The 17,912-nt window shown below is 31.8% G+C and overlaps 1 protein-coding gene and 4 non-coding genes across 5 annotated transcripts; 4 read left to right on the top strand and 1 right to left on the bottom strand.

Annotated features, from left to right (window-relative positions):
- Window positions 1-1,063: 1,063 nt before the first annotated feature.
- Window positions 1,064-13,727, bottom strand: LOC123303068 (protein masquerade-like). The gene is made up of 8 exons (XM_044886166.1): window positions 13,598-13,727; window positions 10,018-10,277; window positions 8,325-8,397; window positions 5,374-6,129; window positions 3,530-3,739; window positions 3,227-3,461; window positions 2,451-2,728; window positions 1,064-1,386 (listed from the first exon to the last, which is right to left on the bottom strand). The coding sequence occupies exons 1-8, from the start codon at window positions 13,725-13,727 to the stop codon at window positions 1,064-1,066; spliced, it is 2,265 nt and encodes a 754-aa protein (XP_044742101.1).
- Window positions 9,075-9,147, top strand: Trnak-cuu. The gene has a single exon. It is a non-coding gene; the product is annotated as a tRNA-Lys (tRNA).
- Window positions 10,681-10,753, top strand: Trnak-cuu. Its single transcript has one exon. It is a non-coding gene; the product is annotated as a tRNA-Lys (tRNA).
- Window positions 11,881-11,953, top strand: Trnak-cuu. Its single transcript has one exon. It is a non-coding gene; the product is annotated as a tRNA-Lys (tRNA).
- A 1,242-nt stretch (window positions 13,728-14,969) lies between the features above and the next one.
- On the top strand, window positions 14,970-15,041 carry Trnae-uuc. The gene has a single exon. It is a non-coding gene; the product is annotated as a tRNA-Glu (tRNA).
- The last annotated feature ends 2,871 nt before the right edge of the window (window positions 15,042-17,912 follow it).

The raw sequence follows: 17,912 nt of genomic DNA, 5'->3' as shown, positions 1-17,912 counted from the left end.
CCAAGAGTAGGTTGAATTTTTCTAGATTTTAGTATTTTAAATAGTTTTTTTTGTCAATTTGTAGAATAAAAGCAAAAAGCACTGTTAATTGTTTAAATACAATGTATATACTAAAATTTATTGAGTTATCGAAAAAGAATTTGTTGTAACTCGAGTACCGTTCAACGTAGAAAGCAAAGACTGGTCTTATAAATTTGGAAAAGTTTAGGCAGTGCCAGATAAACCTTCGTCAGGGCTCCTAGGTAATGTCATTGTCCAGGTGAGATTGCAAAAAATAATTTCAGACTGGTCTCCACAAATTTGGACAACTTTAGGGAGTGCCAGATTAACCCTCGCAGGGGCCTAGGAACCGGGGTCTCAGAAGCAATTCACTGGGGCCCCTAGGTTAATTACCTTGGCCTCTCCTTGTTTGAGGCCGTTCCTATACAAATTTTTCCAACTTGACGATCCTTTGTGGCGCTCTTCTCGTAAAAATTTGTTATTTTCTCTTGTGACCGTTCCCGAGACCCCTAGGCAGTTGCCTGATCTGTCTAATAAATAATCCATCTCTGATTTTAGAGAAAGTTCAAGTAAATGTGAGCCAGGGTTAGAGTTTTGGGCTTTTTGTAGAAAATTATTTTGTATTCCATACCTAAACGTAAAATTCCGTGGAATAATTTTTCAAAATGAACCCCTTTAGGCTTGAGAATTTTTTCCAAATATAAACATCGATTTAAAACAAATTTTTCCCATACAGACCCAGAAATTTTGTTTGGAAAAGGCAATATGAACTTTTCACGAATCCCCTTAATAATTCTGGACTTTTGGTTATTAATTATTCTACTGTCTTCGCGCCTGAAATCAATTTCCATTGAATTAATGCAAGATCCAAATTTTTTCTAATAAAAAGAAAATAAAAATTTAATTTTGACCGACACCAAAAAAAAAGAAAAGAAACTACGAATTAAGTAGGATTTATTTAATAAATAATCATGTCTAGTATATATTAATAACTTATAAATCTATGGTTTATGGACAAAAACCTGAGACAAATTTTTTATTGGAAAAAATTCTGTGTAAAAATTTATAAATTGTTAACACTGATAATTTGATTAATCCAACCGATAAACGATGATACTTTAACGTAAACACCCGGTACATCAACACGCCCACATCCAAAACCCCATGAGACCAATCCGGCAAGTTCGTAGAATCCATCATCCTGGCAAACTAACGGACCACCGCCGTCTCCTTGACATGCGTCGTTACCTTCTTCGCCGCCAGCACAAAAACTACTTGCCGGTAAAATGAATATCTTTTCAGTAACCGCATTCACTTTTCGAATACATTCCGCATCACTTACAATTGGAATTTCTGCTTCTCGTACACGCAACGGAATTGGTCCAACTAGAAAATTTCATTTAATGATTATTTGAAATTTTTATTTTTTCTAGAATCCTACTAATATTATAAATGTGAAAGTTTGTACATATGTTTGAATTTTTGTTACTCAATCACACACAAAGTAATAAGAGTGAGATAAAGATCTAAACAAGTTGTTAGAAAAGGATAGAAAAGTTCACATCAAACACAAAGTAATAAGAGTATGATAAAGATCTAAGTAAGTTTTTAGAAAAGTATAGAAAAGTTTATATCAAACGGAAAGTAAAAAGAGTAAGATAAAGACCTAAAGAAGTTGTTAGAAAAGGATAGAGAAGTTCACATCAAATACAAAGTAATATGTTTAAGATAAAGATCTAATCAAGTTTTTAGAAAAGGATAAAGAAGTTCACATCAAACACAAAGTAATAAGAGCAAGATAGAGATCTAAACAAGCTGTTAGAAAAGGACAACAAAGTTCACATCAACCACAAAGTAAATAGAATTGGATTAAGATCTAAATAAGTTGTTAGAAAGGGATAGAGAAGTTCACATCAAAAGCAAAGTAATAAGAGTATCAGTCCGTGATAATAAGGAATAACTTCGGTTTGAACATATTTTTGCAGTGTATGATTAGTATGGTTAAAAAACCGATCTAAGTAACGGTTTTTCGGTTTTTCTTTTATATAAAATTAGAGATTAATAATTTGAGCATACACTAACAGAGTATGAGTGCCATCTATTGAGCGAAAAAACTCATGTGAGAGATTAACATCAAATGTAGTATTATTTTTTATATTATGAAACAATTAGCGCCTTATTAACCTAGAGGGGGCTGCAGTCCCGGATCCTCCAGGCTCCGGAATTCCCAAATGCTATTTGAACAATAAATATTTAAAAAATCTCTTTCTTTTGTTGTTTTTCTACCCTTAAGAGGGTTCCTTTCTTACAAGATCCAGACCTCACCAAGTCAATCCAGGACTGGAAACAATCTGTACCCACCTTAAGGGTTAAATTTAACACTTGAGTGTCCCTAAAACGAGCTAATAATATTCATATGGCATGATATTCGAAAAAATAGTATATCATACCTTCTCCCATGTAACCATATCCTGTAACAGTGCATCGTTTTCCTGCCGCATGGTTAACGCCTCGTGCTGGAAGACATACCAAACATACGCCATCTTTTAATTCAACCTGTCCATGGAGTTTAAGCAACGCTATATCATTATCAAGCGTTTGGCTGTTATGATTGTGATGAATATATGTGGTAGCAACTCTTAAAGTTTGAGCACCCGGACTTCCATACTTTCGAGTTAAATCATGGTCACCAACTCGTACATAAATTGCGTCCCCAGATCGGACAATACTAAAAAAAGTTTTTAATTTAAATATTTTTGAGCCGAGTTTGAAAATTTTCCAGCTAAATTGTACAATCCAAAATTTTTCAATTCTGATTTAGATGAAACTCGGCAGACCTTCAATATTATTGTTTCAATAAACTCATTAGACAATCAATATATTGTTCAATTATATTGATCAAGAGTGGCAAATTGATCGTTTTATTGTCTTCAATATATTTAAATCAATATTACTGTTTAGAAAAACTCCTCAGACAATCAATATCGATATTGACTCAATAATATTGAGTTAATGGGGCAAACTGATCGATTTATTGACTTGATTTCTTTTTCCATCAATTTTTTTTGTTTCAATATACTCCTCAGACGATCAATATGTTGTTCAATATCGATATTGGTGAGGTCAGCCTTAGTCTTAACTAATTTTTTACTAATATTGAGGCTCAATAAATGTTTTTTCTCAATATTCGTTCTAGAAAATTATCTATAGATTTAGAAATAGTTACTTTGTCACGCAATGGGCGGCAGTCAAGACCCATTGAGTACCGATTAAAGCTGCTCCACATAGATATTGATTCAAGGAGTTGATTAAAGCGACTTGCCAACACCATTCGGCATGTTCTCCATCTTCGCCACCCATAACTCGCCCACTTCTGGACGTACCTTTCACACCACAAACGTATTTGCTGTACACTGGCGATCGAGTTGAATTTGGGACACTCATTGGATACACATGTGTTGCTGTAAAAATGAATAAATTTTAATATTTTTATACTAAAAAAAAACCGGTGATGTATTATTTTACTTACTAGTTTCTGGCACTTGTGTTTGAGGCCGTGACGTGGCCATAATTGGTGTTTCAATACGTGGTGATGTATGTTCCGTGACATGATCTGAATGACTTTGCGATAACGACGAGTTATATTTGGTACCATAAACATCCTTTATTAATGATTTTGGAGCACAACATTGAGTACCAGGTTTTCGACATTTGAATAAATCTGTCATTTCAGCATTTCCTAAAAAAAAAGCAGACAATATTTCAACCATTTGAAAGTGAAAGTTTCTAGAAATTTCTGGACTTTGATCGCCATTTTTTAGATCTGGATTCACGAAACGCTTGCGTAATAAACAATATATATGTATAAAATTAAGGATGCACGTGCGCCAGGGCAATTTCGGAAAAAAGGCTTGATTTTTTTGTGTGTTGATTGTATAGTTGGACTAAGTCTGAATAAATTCTGAAAATTTAAGGGGGGAGTGGGGGTTGATGTCGAAAAGTAGGTTTTACCATAGTTTTAGCATAGGAACTGCAAATACCATACTGGATAATAATTATATTGGTTATAAATAATTATATTTTTCGCTTAAATCCAGATAACTCATAGCGGAGATCCTTTTGGAAGTCAAACATTTTTTTGAGGGCAAGCCGAGGGGTTTCCTGGGTTTTTGTCTAGAGTATCCAGTCAAAAGGAGGGGTCTAGTTGCATGCTCGAAAATCGAAGACTCCAGCCCGAAACTGGAGAGATGGCAACTCTTGTTTCAAAATAATTGAATGAAAACGATTTTCTATAAGGATCATGCGAGATTATTACAAAACGGAAACAAAACAAGTCGGAAGTTATAATTCAATGAGTTTGTGGATTGAATTGGAACATAAACAATAAACAATTGACAATCGTAAGTAAAAGAAAAAAAAAGTAGTTTAGTGTAACTAATGACTAATGAGTACTTAGTGAAGACTACCTAGTGACTAATGAGTAGTGACTATTGACTATTGACTAGTGAGTGTAGTGAGTGACACTTAAAAAACTTGATTGATTGGCGTTATAAATCATACTTACATATCAATCATACTTAAGGTAATTGGGTACTTCTAAACAATTTAAACACAATGCTATTGAAATAAATACCACGATTCTCGTAATAAAATTGCACATTAAGAAATTCTATTTAAAAAATACGTCAACCCTAGTAGCTCAGTTGGTTGAGGCGAAATCAATTATGTTCGCGGTATGCCTAGGGTAGGTTAGGTTAGAGTAGCTGTTCTGGAGTGGGACACACTTAGACCATAAGATCCTTTATGATATCGAAAAAAGGGTTGGCCTATCCCGGCCACTACTTCATGAACCATTTCGAGCTGTTTAAGAACAAGCAGGAGAGCTTTGACGCCGACGGACTTTAAGTCGGAGAGGTCGTCAAAGAGAGGCTGGCTCAAGTAAGTCCATCTCCTCATGACAAGAGCTGGCAGTGACAGAGAAGATGAGACATTGTCTCCTCGTCCGTCCTCACCACTGTGACAGCTCCTGCAGTAGTCGTGAAACACTGCCAAGCCCAGGCGTTCAGCATTCCTGCCGCCCAACTAGTTTCCTGTAATAGTCGCAACAACTTTGTTTACAGAGGATCTTGGAAGTGATATAAGTGCTTCGGAACGCCTCCGATTGTACCAAAAATATTTAATAAATTTGGTCAGATTTCTTTAACCAAAAATTCTTTCTTTAAAAAATGATTGATTTTCAAACGTTTTTAATAGTGATGCTTGAATTTTAAATAAAAATGATAAATTTTGATGGAATGTATTTAAAAAATGAAAAGAATTAAGTATATCGAAGATTATGATTACCCAACCACCTTAATAATTAAAGTTACTTACTGAAACATGTAAACGACAAATACGATACAATACATGAGCCAGGGCAGTCTGTCCGGTTGTCTGGCCTTTGTGTAACTGGAATTGGTGTTGTTGTTTGTGGTGTTGGTCGTGGTTTTTGTTTTGGGGTCACTGGTATTCTAGTATTGTCACAGCACATAAATTCTTTTTTACAATTTAATGTATCTGGTATTAGAATTGATGGTCGTTCACAGAATGCCACCATTATGTTATGTATACAGAAGCCAGGACATCGTGGCAATTGAGGTTTTGGTGTTGACGTTGGTTTTGGGGTCGTTGTTACATGATCTGTGGATGAATGTGTCACACAACAGCTTGCGTCACCCGGACAATCCGCTTCCGAATTTACATCATCACAGAACAAGGCAAATAAACCACTTACACATTCACCATTACATGGTCGAAATTTTTGTTGGAGTGCTGTTTTTGGGGGTGCTTGTGTCATGTGTGACGTATGTGGCATATATGGTGTATAGGGGGTTGTCGTATGATGATGGTAATACGATGTTGTGTGTTTGACTGTTGTACCTCCTCCATGTGAGTCGTTATGACTGTTTTGGCCGTTTTTATTTTTATTTGGTATAACCAAATTATTTGGTTTTTTATCGCCGTATAAATCTTGTGTTACACAGCATCTTGAATGTGGTTTACATAAATCTTCGGAGACTAATATCGCTTCACAGTAATCGGCAACTCGTTCTGCTACACAAACTCCTGGACACGGATTTGAACCATTATCTGCACAATAAAAAATTATTTGTATTATTTTCAGAGGTAGATTTTTCATAAGGAAAAGTAGGCACGTACCTACAGGCGCGGAGGGGGGTCTGTATATTTGATTTGAAAGATTTTTCGATGAAAAAGTCTTACATACATAAAATCTCTTAATCTCTTGACCTTTTTTAAATCGCCACCATTGAGTTCGGATATTATTTACATACAATCAAAATTCTTTGAATATTTTTGAAGATTATCAAAGACTTAAATAGTGATTATTACTTTCCAGAAATACTCAAAGAATATTTTCAATACATGAAATTGTTATGCACTTTACTTGAGATAATTTACTGATTAAATAATCATTTAGAACATTGTACTACAGAATGGTTAAGTTCAAGCAAATTTGTCAACTGATTCGTTTAATTCTGAAATAAGCAGTTTGGCAACGTAAAATTATAATAGGTTTTCAATGTTCAAAAAGGATTTTCGGAACCCGTACTCTCAATGAACATGACATATACAACGTGTTCTGTTTAAAAATTTAATACATTTTTTATTATATTATTCTGAGAAAAGAACAATTTATCATTGGACCTAAGCAAACAAACCACACCCATGGTCACATAGTTTGTTTGTTTACGTACAATAATTTAATGTTTTTGCAAAATAATATAATCTAATTAAATCATGTTATAATTTTTAAAAATCCCTACCTCAGTTGAATATTATTTAAAAAAATTTACTAATATCTTCTGATTATCATTGGCTACTGGTTATCGAATGATAGTCAATGAATAATCAAAATTATCAATTTTTTTCATACCTGTAGCTCCCAAATTAGGGCTCAGATCAAAATTTGGAAAAGGGTTTTTTTGTTGGTCTTGATGAGCTTATTTTGGGAAGTTAGGTTTCTGCAGTTAATAACAGAACACGTTGTATACAGAGTGAGCCATTTTAATCTATACACCTGAATATATTGTTTTATAGCTAACCAATGTGCACCACCTGAATGTTTAAGGGAAGCAAAGAAAAACTCCACCAGAAACATGAATTTAAGAATGGATTTCCTAACTATATAATAATAAAAAAATATAATCTATATATGGAGGTCAAATGATCGTTAATATTTAACACCAGATTAGTGAATTGTTTTTATGTACAAAGTGTGTCAAAAAAAATGTATACACTATTATTGTTAAAAAATGTATCCACTCTTAAGAAGGAATTTACTTAGCTAACGCAGCTCCTTCGTTAAGAATATTTTGTTTTAATTTTTATCTTTTATTTTCATATTTTGTTAAGATGTAATATTCCCAATTTGAACACTATAATAAATATCTGTTTTTTTTTCTAAATCTAGAGAGTGTGGAAAATGGAGAAAATGGAACTAGTTCAAAATTTCTTAATAGAATAGATTTTCCGTTCATGGATGGCATTGAATAATTTTTCTATTTTGTTGCTTACTAGATGTCAGTAAGGTATAGTGAGGATATTAGGCTGCATTAGTATTGGCTCTGTGCGTGGTCATGGTAGGGAGAATCAGATCGACACCCACGCTCATAGTGGATAATTTTAGCGTTAAATTATAGCGTCATGACTATTTTTCAATTGTTTACATGTAAATGGTATGGTAAGTGTTAAACAAGTTTAAGTGTTGACTGAAAAAATGATGAATCATATAGGTTATCCTTTTCAATTGGATATTACTCAAAAAATCTAGAGAGTGTGATAAAAAACTATCTAAAATATTTAGACAATCTTGTAGTTTATAATTATACCATCAAAATATAAGGTTGTCGATGATATCAAAACTAAATTTTAATTTAATTATGAGTTCATTGAAGATCCATCATTTGATGAACAGAGACGACTATAGTTAGTTTATTAATGATTGAAGAGAGATATATATATTATTAAATTTATAAGCATCACTTGCACACAATATATTATATATTTTTGTAGTTGCGTGGTATTATAAAGCTAAAACAAATCACATTATTTGAGTACAAAGCATGTATTTGGTTAATATAATTAGGTTTACGATTACCTTAAGTTTCGTAATAAGTGTCACAGATATAAAAAAAATAATGTATACATTTTTACTTGAACACTCTGTACATGCAGGTATATAGATAGGTATTGTGATGTGTGTGTTGAATGCGTGTTATGTGTTTATGATAAGTAGACCGGTTTCCAGTACTTAAAAGACTTACCTGTATCTTTTTTATTGCTATTATTATAACTATTGTTCATCGATTCTTCCTTATCGGCAGCCGCAGCAGCATTCTGTAAATAAGTAATATTTTTAAACTACTAATTATTATTATAATCAATGTGACTTACTTTTTACAATAACATAATTTATGAGATAATACTGAAAACTAAGCCACAATCAATCAAGTTTATTTGCTTTAACTTAAATACTTTTTTTTTTTTTTAAATCAAACTTTACTTAACTCTTCTGTAACTTTTCATTATTAAATCATTTTATACTTTTCCTAACAATTAATTGACGGCAGAAATTTTTCAATGAATAAAGGGTTACATTTTCTATGGTTTTGGGTCGAAGTTTCCGAGTTTTTGAGATGTATCACCGATTTTATCTTATGTTATTAACCCGATAGCACTCGCGTCAACTGTTCGATAATATTCAATCGCGTGATGAGAGTTTAACTAGTTTACCTATGTAAATCATAACCTCTACATAATTTTATTTTTTAATGCACTACGTGATTTTTGAATGATGTTTAAGAGCGAAAATATTAGAGCAAAGAAATAATCGAAATAACTTAATTTCTTTCACAAGTTTTTGTTTAATTTACTGAGTACAACTTATATTAAACTAACGAAAGTACACGAACAGGCCCGAAAATTTCCGAAGTTAATATTTTTGCTTACATTTTTATATATATGAGCAAAATTCTTATAACGACACAAGTTTCAGAAATATTCATTAGCAACAAGCCTGGCTAGCTCAGTCGGTAGAGCATGAGACTCTTAATCTCAGGGTCGTGGGTTCGAGCCCCACGTTGGGCGATGAATTTTTTTCTTCGTATTTTAAAATATTCCTTAACACAAGCAGAGCTGCTTTACATAAAATGAGGGATTCTGAATTACAATGGGTACTCCATAGCAGAAACTGCACATAACGCGAGTGCTGACGGGTGTAGTCAAAAGAATTTTTTGACAACAATTGACCCAATGAATACAGCAATTAATTATCGAGCACACATTCTAGTTTTCTCCTCATAATAATTTTAATATGTTCCTTAAGGATGTACGAGTACCAAGGAAATTTTAATTATAAAGCTTGATTTTTTTATATGAACTTGGACTAAGTCTAAATCAATTCTGGAATTTTTAGGGAGGTTTGTTCAATTATTTAAATTAAAGTTAAAACCTTAATAAACTATTGAAAAACTACTAATTAAGGATGTATGAGCACGGTAGTGGGGACACAATTAAAAAATATATATTTTCAAATTTGATGGTGATTTATTTAATAACCTGACGATATAAGACGAAAAATAAGAATAAAATTTTGCGATATCTGGAGTTATTTTCAAAATATCGAAAATTAAAAATTTTGTTTAATTATTTAGCTGTCGATATTTCGATAACCAAGGTAGATGTCGAAAAATTGTCTTCTTATTTTTCGTCTACATTCATGAAGTTATAACAAAATTTATCATCAAAGTTGAAAATAAAGTACAAATAATTTCAACACTAACTCTAAAATTGCGTTGGTGCTTGTACTACCTTAATTTAAATTGTAGAATACAGTCAAAATAACTTATAACGACATGTATTATAACGAAGAGTCAGTTAGTACTTGGGTCTTTTTAATGTCGTTATAACCGGTTTTGCCTGTATACGCAATAAAAGTGAAATTGATTTAAAACATACATAATTTGAAACAATTGGTTTCTGTGTTGGTTTCTCATGAATTTTATTATTATTGGAAACGTTCGTGTGATGCGTTGAATTTGAGACTTTATCGATGCTTGTCTCGTTCGCAGGCGCTGACTCAATACAGCATCGCATTGATGGGGAACTACATTGTACATCTTCTAGGACATCGTAACATATAAGTGTGGCTAACGCGTGAACACATACACCTGGACAGTCTTTTGAATTTTCTGTACTTGATATTGTCTCCAATAAACCTGCAAAAAATAAACAATATTTGAAACGTTGGAAATGATCAAATTGATCAAATTTTCATGATTTATTTCCTTAATTATTGGAATCATTGGTCAATTGTAATAAAATTTATTTTCTATAACTTTGCTTATGATTCCATACGTGACTGACCCTACATTTTACTCAAAAGAGTACTTTTATTATACCATGTATATGAAATATGTCAAGGTATATTAAGTTTAGTCCCAAGTTTGTAAGGCATGGGTCAAAAGAGTTTGGAAAAAGTCAGCTTCAATTAAAGTGTATCAATTAAAGTGTATCGTACAAAACGTTAAAAATGAGCCAGAAAACATGCCAATTCATTTTAGCCAAACCCAATTAACCATAATTTTGGACATTAGTTTCAGGAATATTCATTATCAAGAAGCCTGGCTAGCTCAGTCGGTAGAGCATGAGACTCTTAATCTCAGGGTCGTGGGTTCGAGCCCCACGTTGGGCGATTAACTTTTTTTTTCGTAAAATGCCCTAAAAATGTTATAAATTTTTAATTTTATAAATATTTTCCAACTTTTTTGTTTCGTTTCGTTAATAGGTTCGTTTTCTACACTATAGACCATCCATGGGCAAACGTGGCTTAGAGAAGCCACTCAGACTTCTGTATCTAACATACAAGTAAGACAGTGATACCCTATCAACTGTCAACCAATAATACAAGTAAGACAGAGAGACAACATTTTTTTCTACCTATCTCATTACTATTAGAAAAACTGAGATAGGTAGAAGAATCGTATACCTGTCTCGCTTCCTCCTATATGAGCAATGCGGACTTACATAAAGAGACACACAATAAACTTTATGGCACGCAATAAACTTATAACAATGGTGGCTTTGTCTTAAAAGAACTCGTCCACGCCTGCTATAGACTATCAACTAAATATTAATTTAAGCCATAAAAAGGTTAAAAATTGATGGTATAGAACAGATAATCGGATTTAAAAAACAGTTTTTTTATTAATATTGCACATTTTTGAATGGATCAAAATAATTTGAATATATAATGATGACACTGACACTTAGAAGCGTACAACCTTGAACTCCGCGCTACGGTCGTGTTGGAATTATATAAGTTGAGTTAAGGTAATACCAACCAATACAGATACATATTAAATATTATGTTCTGAGTACTGTTAGCTTAAGTAAGCTGTAAGGTAAGCTATATGCTGCTATATCGGCACTGGCAGTCCGCAGTGGCACTCTAGAGGAATCAACATAGTGGGAGTTTTAAACTCCATTCAAATTATTATATAAAATACAGTTATTCAATTGTTTTTACTTAGCATAAATTCGTTAAAATTCATAACAACTCAATTTTTAGAATATTGAGGTCTGTATTTTTTGTTTGTTACTAAAACATACAAATAATATACGCTTTTGAGGACAATTCTAAGCGTCCACATTCCATCAGGTTATTTATGGAATGCGGGAACAATTAATCACTTGAATTTTCCCATGATTCCAATTTATTTTTATTAAAATTCATATTCTGATAACTTGCCAATTCATTACAGCCAAACTCAATTAACCATAACTTTGGACACTACTTTCAGGAATATTCCTTATCAAAAAGCCTGGCTAGCTCAGTCGGTAGAGCATGAGACTCTTAATCTCAGGGTCGTGGGTTCGAGCCCCACGTTGGGCGATTAACTTTTTTTCATATTTCAAAATATTCCTTAACACAAGCAGGGCAGATTTACATAAAATAAGGCCTTGTGAACTACAATGGCAATTCCATATCAGACATTGCCTTTTCATTAATATTTAAGGCACCACTTTGTCTAGATACGAAGGCGTTGATGCAAGCTAAAGTATTTCGAAATTTTTAAATAACAGAGGCTCGAAGTATCGAGGTTCTACTGTATTTTAATTACTTTCTTTGATTTTAACACAGTTTAAAAGGTTCTAAAATGAAAAGTAACACTTAAATTTGTCTGATGTCTGAAAGTATGAAAATTAAACGTTATGTATCAAAAAATTATGGCAACTTATTTTTTTTTAAGATCGAAATATCTCTTTCTATCAAATTTCTATTAATATGCTAAAGATTCTTTTCGAAAAAATGGAAAAGAGTTTGAAATCATATTGGCTGATTTCTTTACATGCATGGAAAATTAGTAGATTTTCTATTACAATTTTCTCTTAATAAATATTATAGCGAAAAACATTTTACTATCGGACAATTTAACGAATATAATTGCAAACCCTATACCATTTTTTTTGTGGGTATTTTTCGATATATTCCCGGAGAAAAATATTTCAAAATTTTAATGGACATTTTGGCTCTAATAAAAATAAATTAACAGATCCATAAATAACATTACAATTAAAATAATCATTTGTTTAAACACTATGTGTATAAGTAAATGTACCTATCGATAATTGTTTCTAACAAAAGTTGTTTCCATTTGAAAAAAAAAAAAAGAATCACTTTTCTATTCAAAATTTTCGAATCTATTATGGTTTAAAAGATATATCTTTATGGCCATGTTATACGCCGTTTTGACTTCTTCAGAGTTATCAGACAGATAAATTAATTTAAACAAACAATTGACTGAGTTAATTGTTAAAATTCCCTGTATAAAAAGTATTAAATATCAGTGAATCTTTCAGTCGAAGTTACGTGCAAAATGAACACCAAAGATTTGGCTTAATTTGCGCCGTCACGATTAAACAATTAAGTTATGAAAAAATGTTTCAAACAAAAGTTGTTTATTTTTTCCTAAGGACACAAGACCCAATTGATCTATTACGTCCTGAGTACTTTTTATCTTGATATCTCTTTTCAATTTCGAGTTATCATGTTGACGAACAGACAACCGAAAAATGGATTAATTAGGTAAACACCTATGCCAAAATTTTGTTCGTATCATCAATATTTCTAAGCATTGTAAACTTGGGACTAAAATTAGTATACCTTGATATATATTTCTCAGAGTATAATTACATCTAACCGTTATTAGACTAAACTTATAATACCCGTATAAATACTATGTTTATGCAGAATACAAAAATTAAAATATTAACAGTTATATTCATAAAAAATCGATCAATATGGTTTATTCAGACATTTTTTTTTATTAAAAGTAACGTTATTCTCCACGAATTAAATCATTTAAATTCAAAATTCCCTACAGTAAATTTTTTTTTAAAATAACGTTTAAAATTTAAATGGATCCACCTTAAGATTTTTATAAGCCGAATTACCTTTAAAAAAAAAAGTGTACTAACCCAACGGCTTGCCTATATTTCAAAAAAAAAAAAAAAATACCGTTATTTAATAATCTACCTGTCAAAAAACTTCCAGCCAATGAATCTTCTTCAGCATAAATTTGTAAAACATGTTGCCCTAAAGTACAAATCACCACAAAATATACAAAACATAATTTTCGAGTTTTTCTTATAAAACTTCCTCCCATAATTCACACAAATTTTCAAATTGTCCCAAAAAAAAAACCGAGTAAATAAGTATTGTTGCAAAAATAAACCGCACTTCACTTTAAAAAAAATTGAGAAGTTTATTTAGTAATCATTTTTGTTTGCGCGCGACAAACTTCACGGAAATATAATTAAAATATTTCATTTCAATAAATTTGATAAATGCGAGCGAATCAAGATTTTACAACACTTGAGCGAAAACAATTGAAGACGTGGTATTTAAATGAATTTCAATTCTTGAAGTTTCAGTCAGTGGATTATGAATGAATTTGTGAAACACGCAACGGACAGAAAAATAAAAAAACGGTAAATTTTTGTTAAATAATATAACAGAACAAGTGAACACTTCTTGTATTAGATACAGTGTACAGTCAACTTAAGTTGAGGTATACTGATTACTGATTGCTGATGGTACAATGCCACAATGGTTGCTGATGGGCTCTTCACAATCGTATGATTCTTAAACAACTGTTTTCAAGAATAACATTCCACTATGCAATTGTCTGCGTACGTACCACTTACGTTTCAAAATCGAACAAGTATGAGCTGTTTTTGTTTTTGTTTTCTTCGTTCTGTATTTACGTTTTTCTTTCACCCACAATTCATTGTGGAACATGCTGACAACTACACAGAACATGTATCACCATTTTTGTGATCTAACGATTACTATTTTTGTAAACAGCAACAATTTACTTCTTTTTTTTTAATTGTTTAGTTGACATAATTGTTTACTTTGAAGTGTCCACGACACATATTACTTTTACTACATAATTTATCTGTCCTGGGCAGTGGCGTAGCTATAGGCCAAATTCCACGGAGCCCCGACCCAAGGGGGTCCCGGAAATGAAGCTGTTTCACTTAAGAAGAAGATCGAAAACTACAAAATTTATTATATTATTGATTTTCGATTGCAGAATTCTACAAACTACTAATGTAGCCTCTAAAGCACTTCATCGATCTTTCAAATGCCTTAAAACGTTTGAAAATTTGTTTAGAAGAATTGGAAAGGTATGGACATGAATTTGTAAATTTAAAAATGAAAATTTAAAGTCCATAACCCTTGAATTTTCTAAAACTCGTCCGAGAAAGGATAAAACGCTATTTCGATGAACTTTGTGAAGATGAGCGTCTCCAAGATCCCGAAAGTTTGTTCAAAGTGAAAATATTTAATCGAGTATTGGACATTAATAATCATGTTAAATCGCGCTTCTGTTCAAGTACAGTCCGATATGGTCTAGTGGCTAGGATACCTGGCTTTCACCCAGGAGGCTCGGGTTCGATTCCCGGTATCGGAATTTTTTTTAAATATCTTTGTTTCATAAAAAATACTCCGTAAATCCATAAAAAGTGAAATTTCTTTTGAAGTTGTTTTGTCTGACAAACTTTAACCAACTTGACTCGAATTTGTGGAAACGAGTTCCTTGTTTTTTAAATTTCAAGGTTTTTTTTTTAATTTTCTTCGTTTTTCCTATCGTCATTGACCTCATTCCAATTTCAGTGTTTTGCAGCCTTCAACTTTACAAATGTCACAGATTTATTTAAAAAAGCTGTTGAATTTGTTGACATAAAAAAACATATCTGGATCATTTGCCAAGGAAATTCTCAGTTTTCGGTCCACTTTCAGAGACAAAATAGAAAAGTCTTCGTGTATTAGAGACCTTGCTGATTTAATTTTTAATAAAGAATCATTTTATGCCCTGCAGCTTTCCTGAAGTATGCACTGCATTAATGTTATTTGTTACAATTCCTGTGACTACAGCTAGGGCTGAACGATCATTTTCAAAACTAAAATTATTAAAAACCTATTTAAGGTAAGGCAGGTTATCTAACTTGGTTATTCTGTCTTTTGAAAATTCTATGGCCCAATCTTTAAACTTTGATGATGTTAAAGAAACTTTTGCGGAACAGAAAGTTCGAAGAAAAGATTTTTCTTAATAAATATCTTATTCAAATTGTTATTTCATCGTAAATTCAAGACCCATGATCTTGAAAATGCGAATTAAATAAATTCTATTATCATTTTAGACATTACGTTATTATTTTCAGTTTAAAACAATGAGTTGAAATAAAAATCGATTCAATTAAATCAGTGGTATAGGCAAAAGTGATTACATCTTTGCTATACATATTGCCTAACATGATTTATGAAAAATGAATAGTAGTTATAAGACAATTGTTAAGGAATGAGTACGTAGCTTATTAGATATTTTTTCTAGTCAAAATTCTTTTAAATTATTTGACAAAAAATTCATGGTTTCAGATTTTCCAAATGTATTACAGACATCATCGGACTAAAAATAAGCCAGAGTAAAATGCAAATTTTACACCTGTTAAGGTTTCCCTACAGTATTGTACAAAAGTTTTGGTTTATTGCACAGTACATCCATACAAACCAAATACATGCTTTGTAGTCAAGTAATAAGTTATTTTTAGCTTTACAATACCACGCAACTAAAAAAATATATAATATATTGTGTGCAAGCGATGCTAATAAATTTGATAATATAGATATCTCTCTTCAATCATTAATAAACTAACTATAGTCGTCTCTGTTCATAAAAATTAGATCTTCGATTAACTCGTAATTAAATTAAAATTTTGTTTTGATATCATCGACATCCTTATATTTTGATGGTATTATTATAAACTACAAGATTGTCTAAATATTTTAGATAGTTTTTTATCACACTCTCTAGATTTTTTGAGTTATATCCAATTGAAAAGGATAACCTATATGATTCATCATTTTTTCAGTTAAAACTTAAACTTGTTTAACACTTACCATACCATTTACATGTAAACAATTGAAAAATAGTCATGACGCTATAATTTAACTCTAAAATTATCCACTGTGAGCGTGGGTGTCGATCTGATCCTCCCTACCATGACCACGTACAGAGCCAATACTAATGCAGGCTAATATCCTCACTATACCTTACTGACATCTAGTAAGCAACAAAATAGAAAAATTATTCAATGCCATCCATGAACGGAAAATCTATTCTATTAAGAAATTTTGGACTAGTTCCATTTTCTAAAATGACATGACTCAACTAAAAATTCTTATCGAACAATAATATTTTTAGTTTTATAAATGTGCGTGAACGCTTTTCATTGCCAACGAACGTGGTGCTTGCTCTTCATTCGTTAAATGTGAACTTGACATATGAAAATGAAATTCATTGAAAAACTACTATTTTCATTGCTACTCAATGTTGAATATTTAATCAGCCATTTTGTAATAAAAAAATACGATTAAATAAATATTATTTTTGAAGGATAAATAATGAAAGTTTGTTTTTGTTTTTCTTTATTTATTTAAATAACAGAATTAAAGCGGGAAAATTATGAATCAATTAAATAATAAGGCACGTATTTGTAAGGTTATGATGACGTAATAATCATTCAAAAACATTTTGTATGTTATGCGCATGCTTGAATCACAGATTATTGTTAGGTTTGTTCAAGCAAACTTTGCAAACAAATCTGACGATCAATCTGTTTACAATTAAACGCTGGTGAACTTTTGGGCTGTAACCAAAATCAGAAAATTGCTGCAACATTGCCAGTACCGCGTACAGTAGCAAACTTTAACCAACTGAATCAATAAGGTTGGTTAAAACTCACAAATTTTTGTTCAAATTTTTCATTTTAAGTATAAGTCATTCGTTTAAATTCATCCTGGTACAAAATTTATGAAATTAAAAAACAGCTATTAGAACTTGAACGATTCAAAAATTCCTGGCTTCTTAGTTACACGCAACACATGTAACGCAACACGTGTGATGCAATTGCGTGTAACTAACACGTGTTAGTTGATTAACTTCGTCATTATATCTCAATTTGAACAGTTAGTAGGGATGATACTAAACCCTGAAATTGAATTGGATGTTAGGCATGAAACTAACCCCTAAATTATCAGTTTACTTTTTTATCTTTGAAAAAAGTCTGCCTTTTTGCCTATGAAACATTTTCTGCTTCCTCTTGATGCTCCTCCAGGCCGTTTTTACTTTTCACCATGTGTTGGGCTCTCACAAACTAATCAGGTCAAAACTACGAGGGTCCCTCTTGCGTCAGCTTCCTATGAACCCCTCCTGCCTCCCTTTAACGATGACCTTGAATTTTAAGTATTTATTCGTCCCATCATTTATTTATATTTACACTTT

This window comes from Chrysoperla carnea, chromosome X (assembly GCF_905475395.1).
Source record: "Chrysoperla carnea chromosome X, inChrCarn1.1, whole genome shotgun sequence".
Lineage (NCBI taxonomy): Eukaryota > Metazoa > Arthropoda > Insecta > Neuroptera > Chrysopidae > Chrysoperla > Chrysoperla carnea.
Note: the sequence above shows the minus strand (reverse complement) of the source record. Positions and strands in the feature narration are given on the sequence as shown.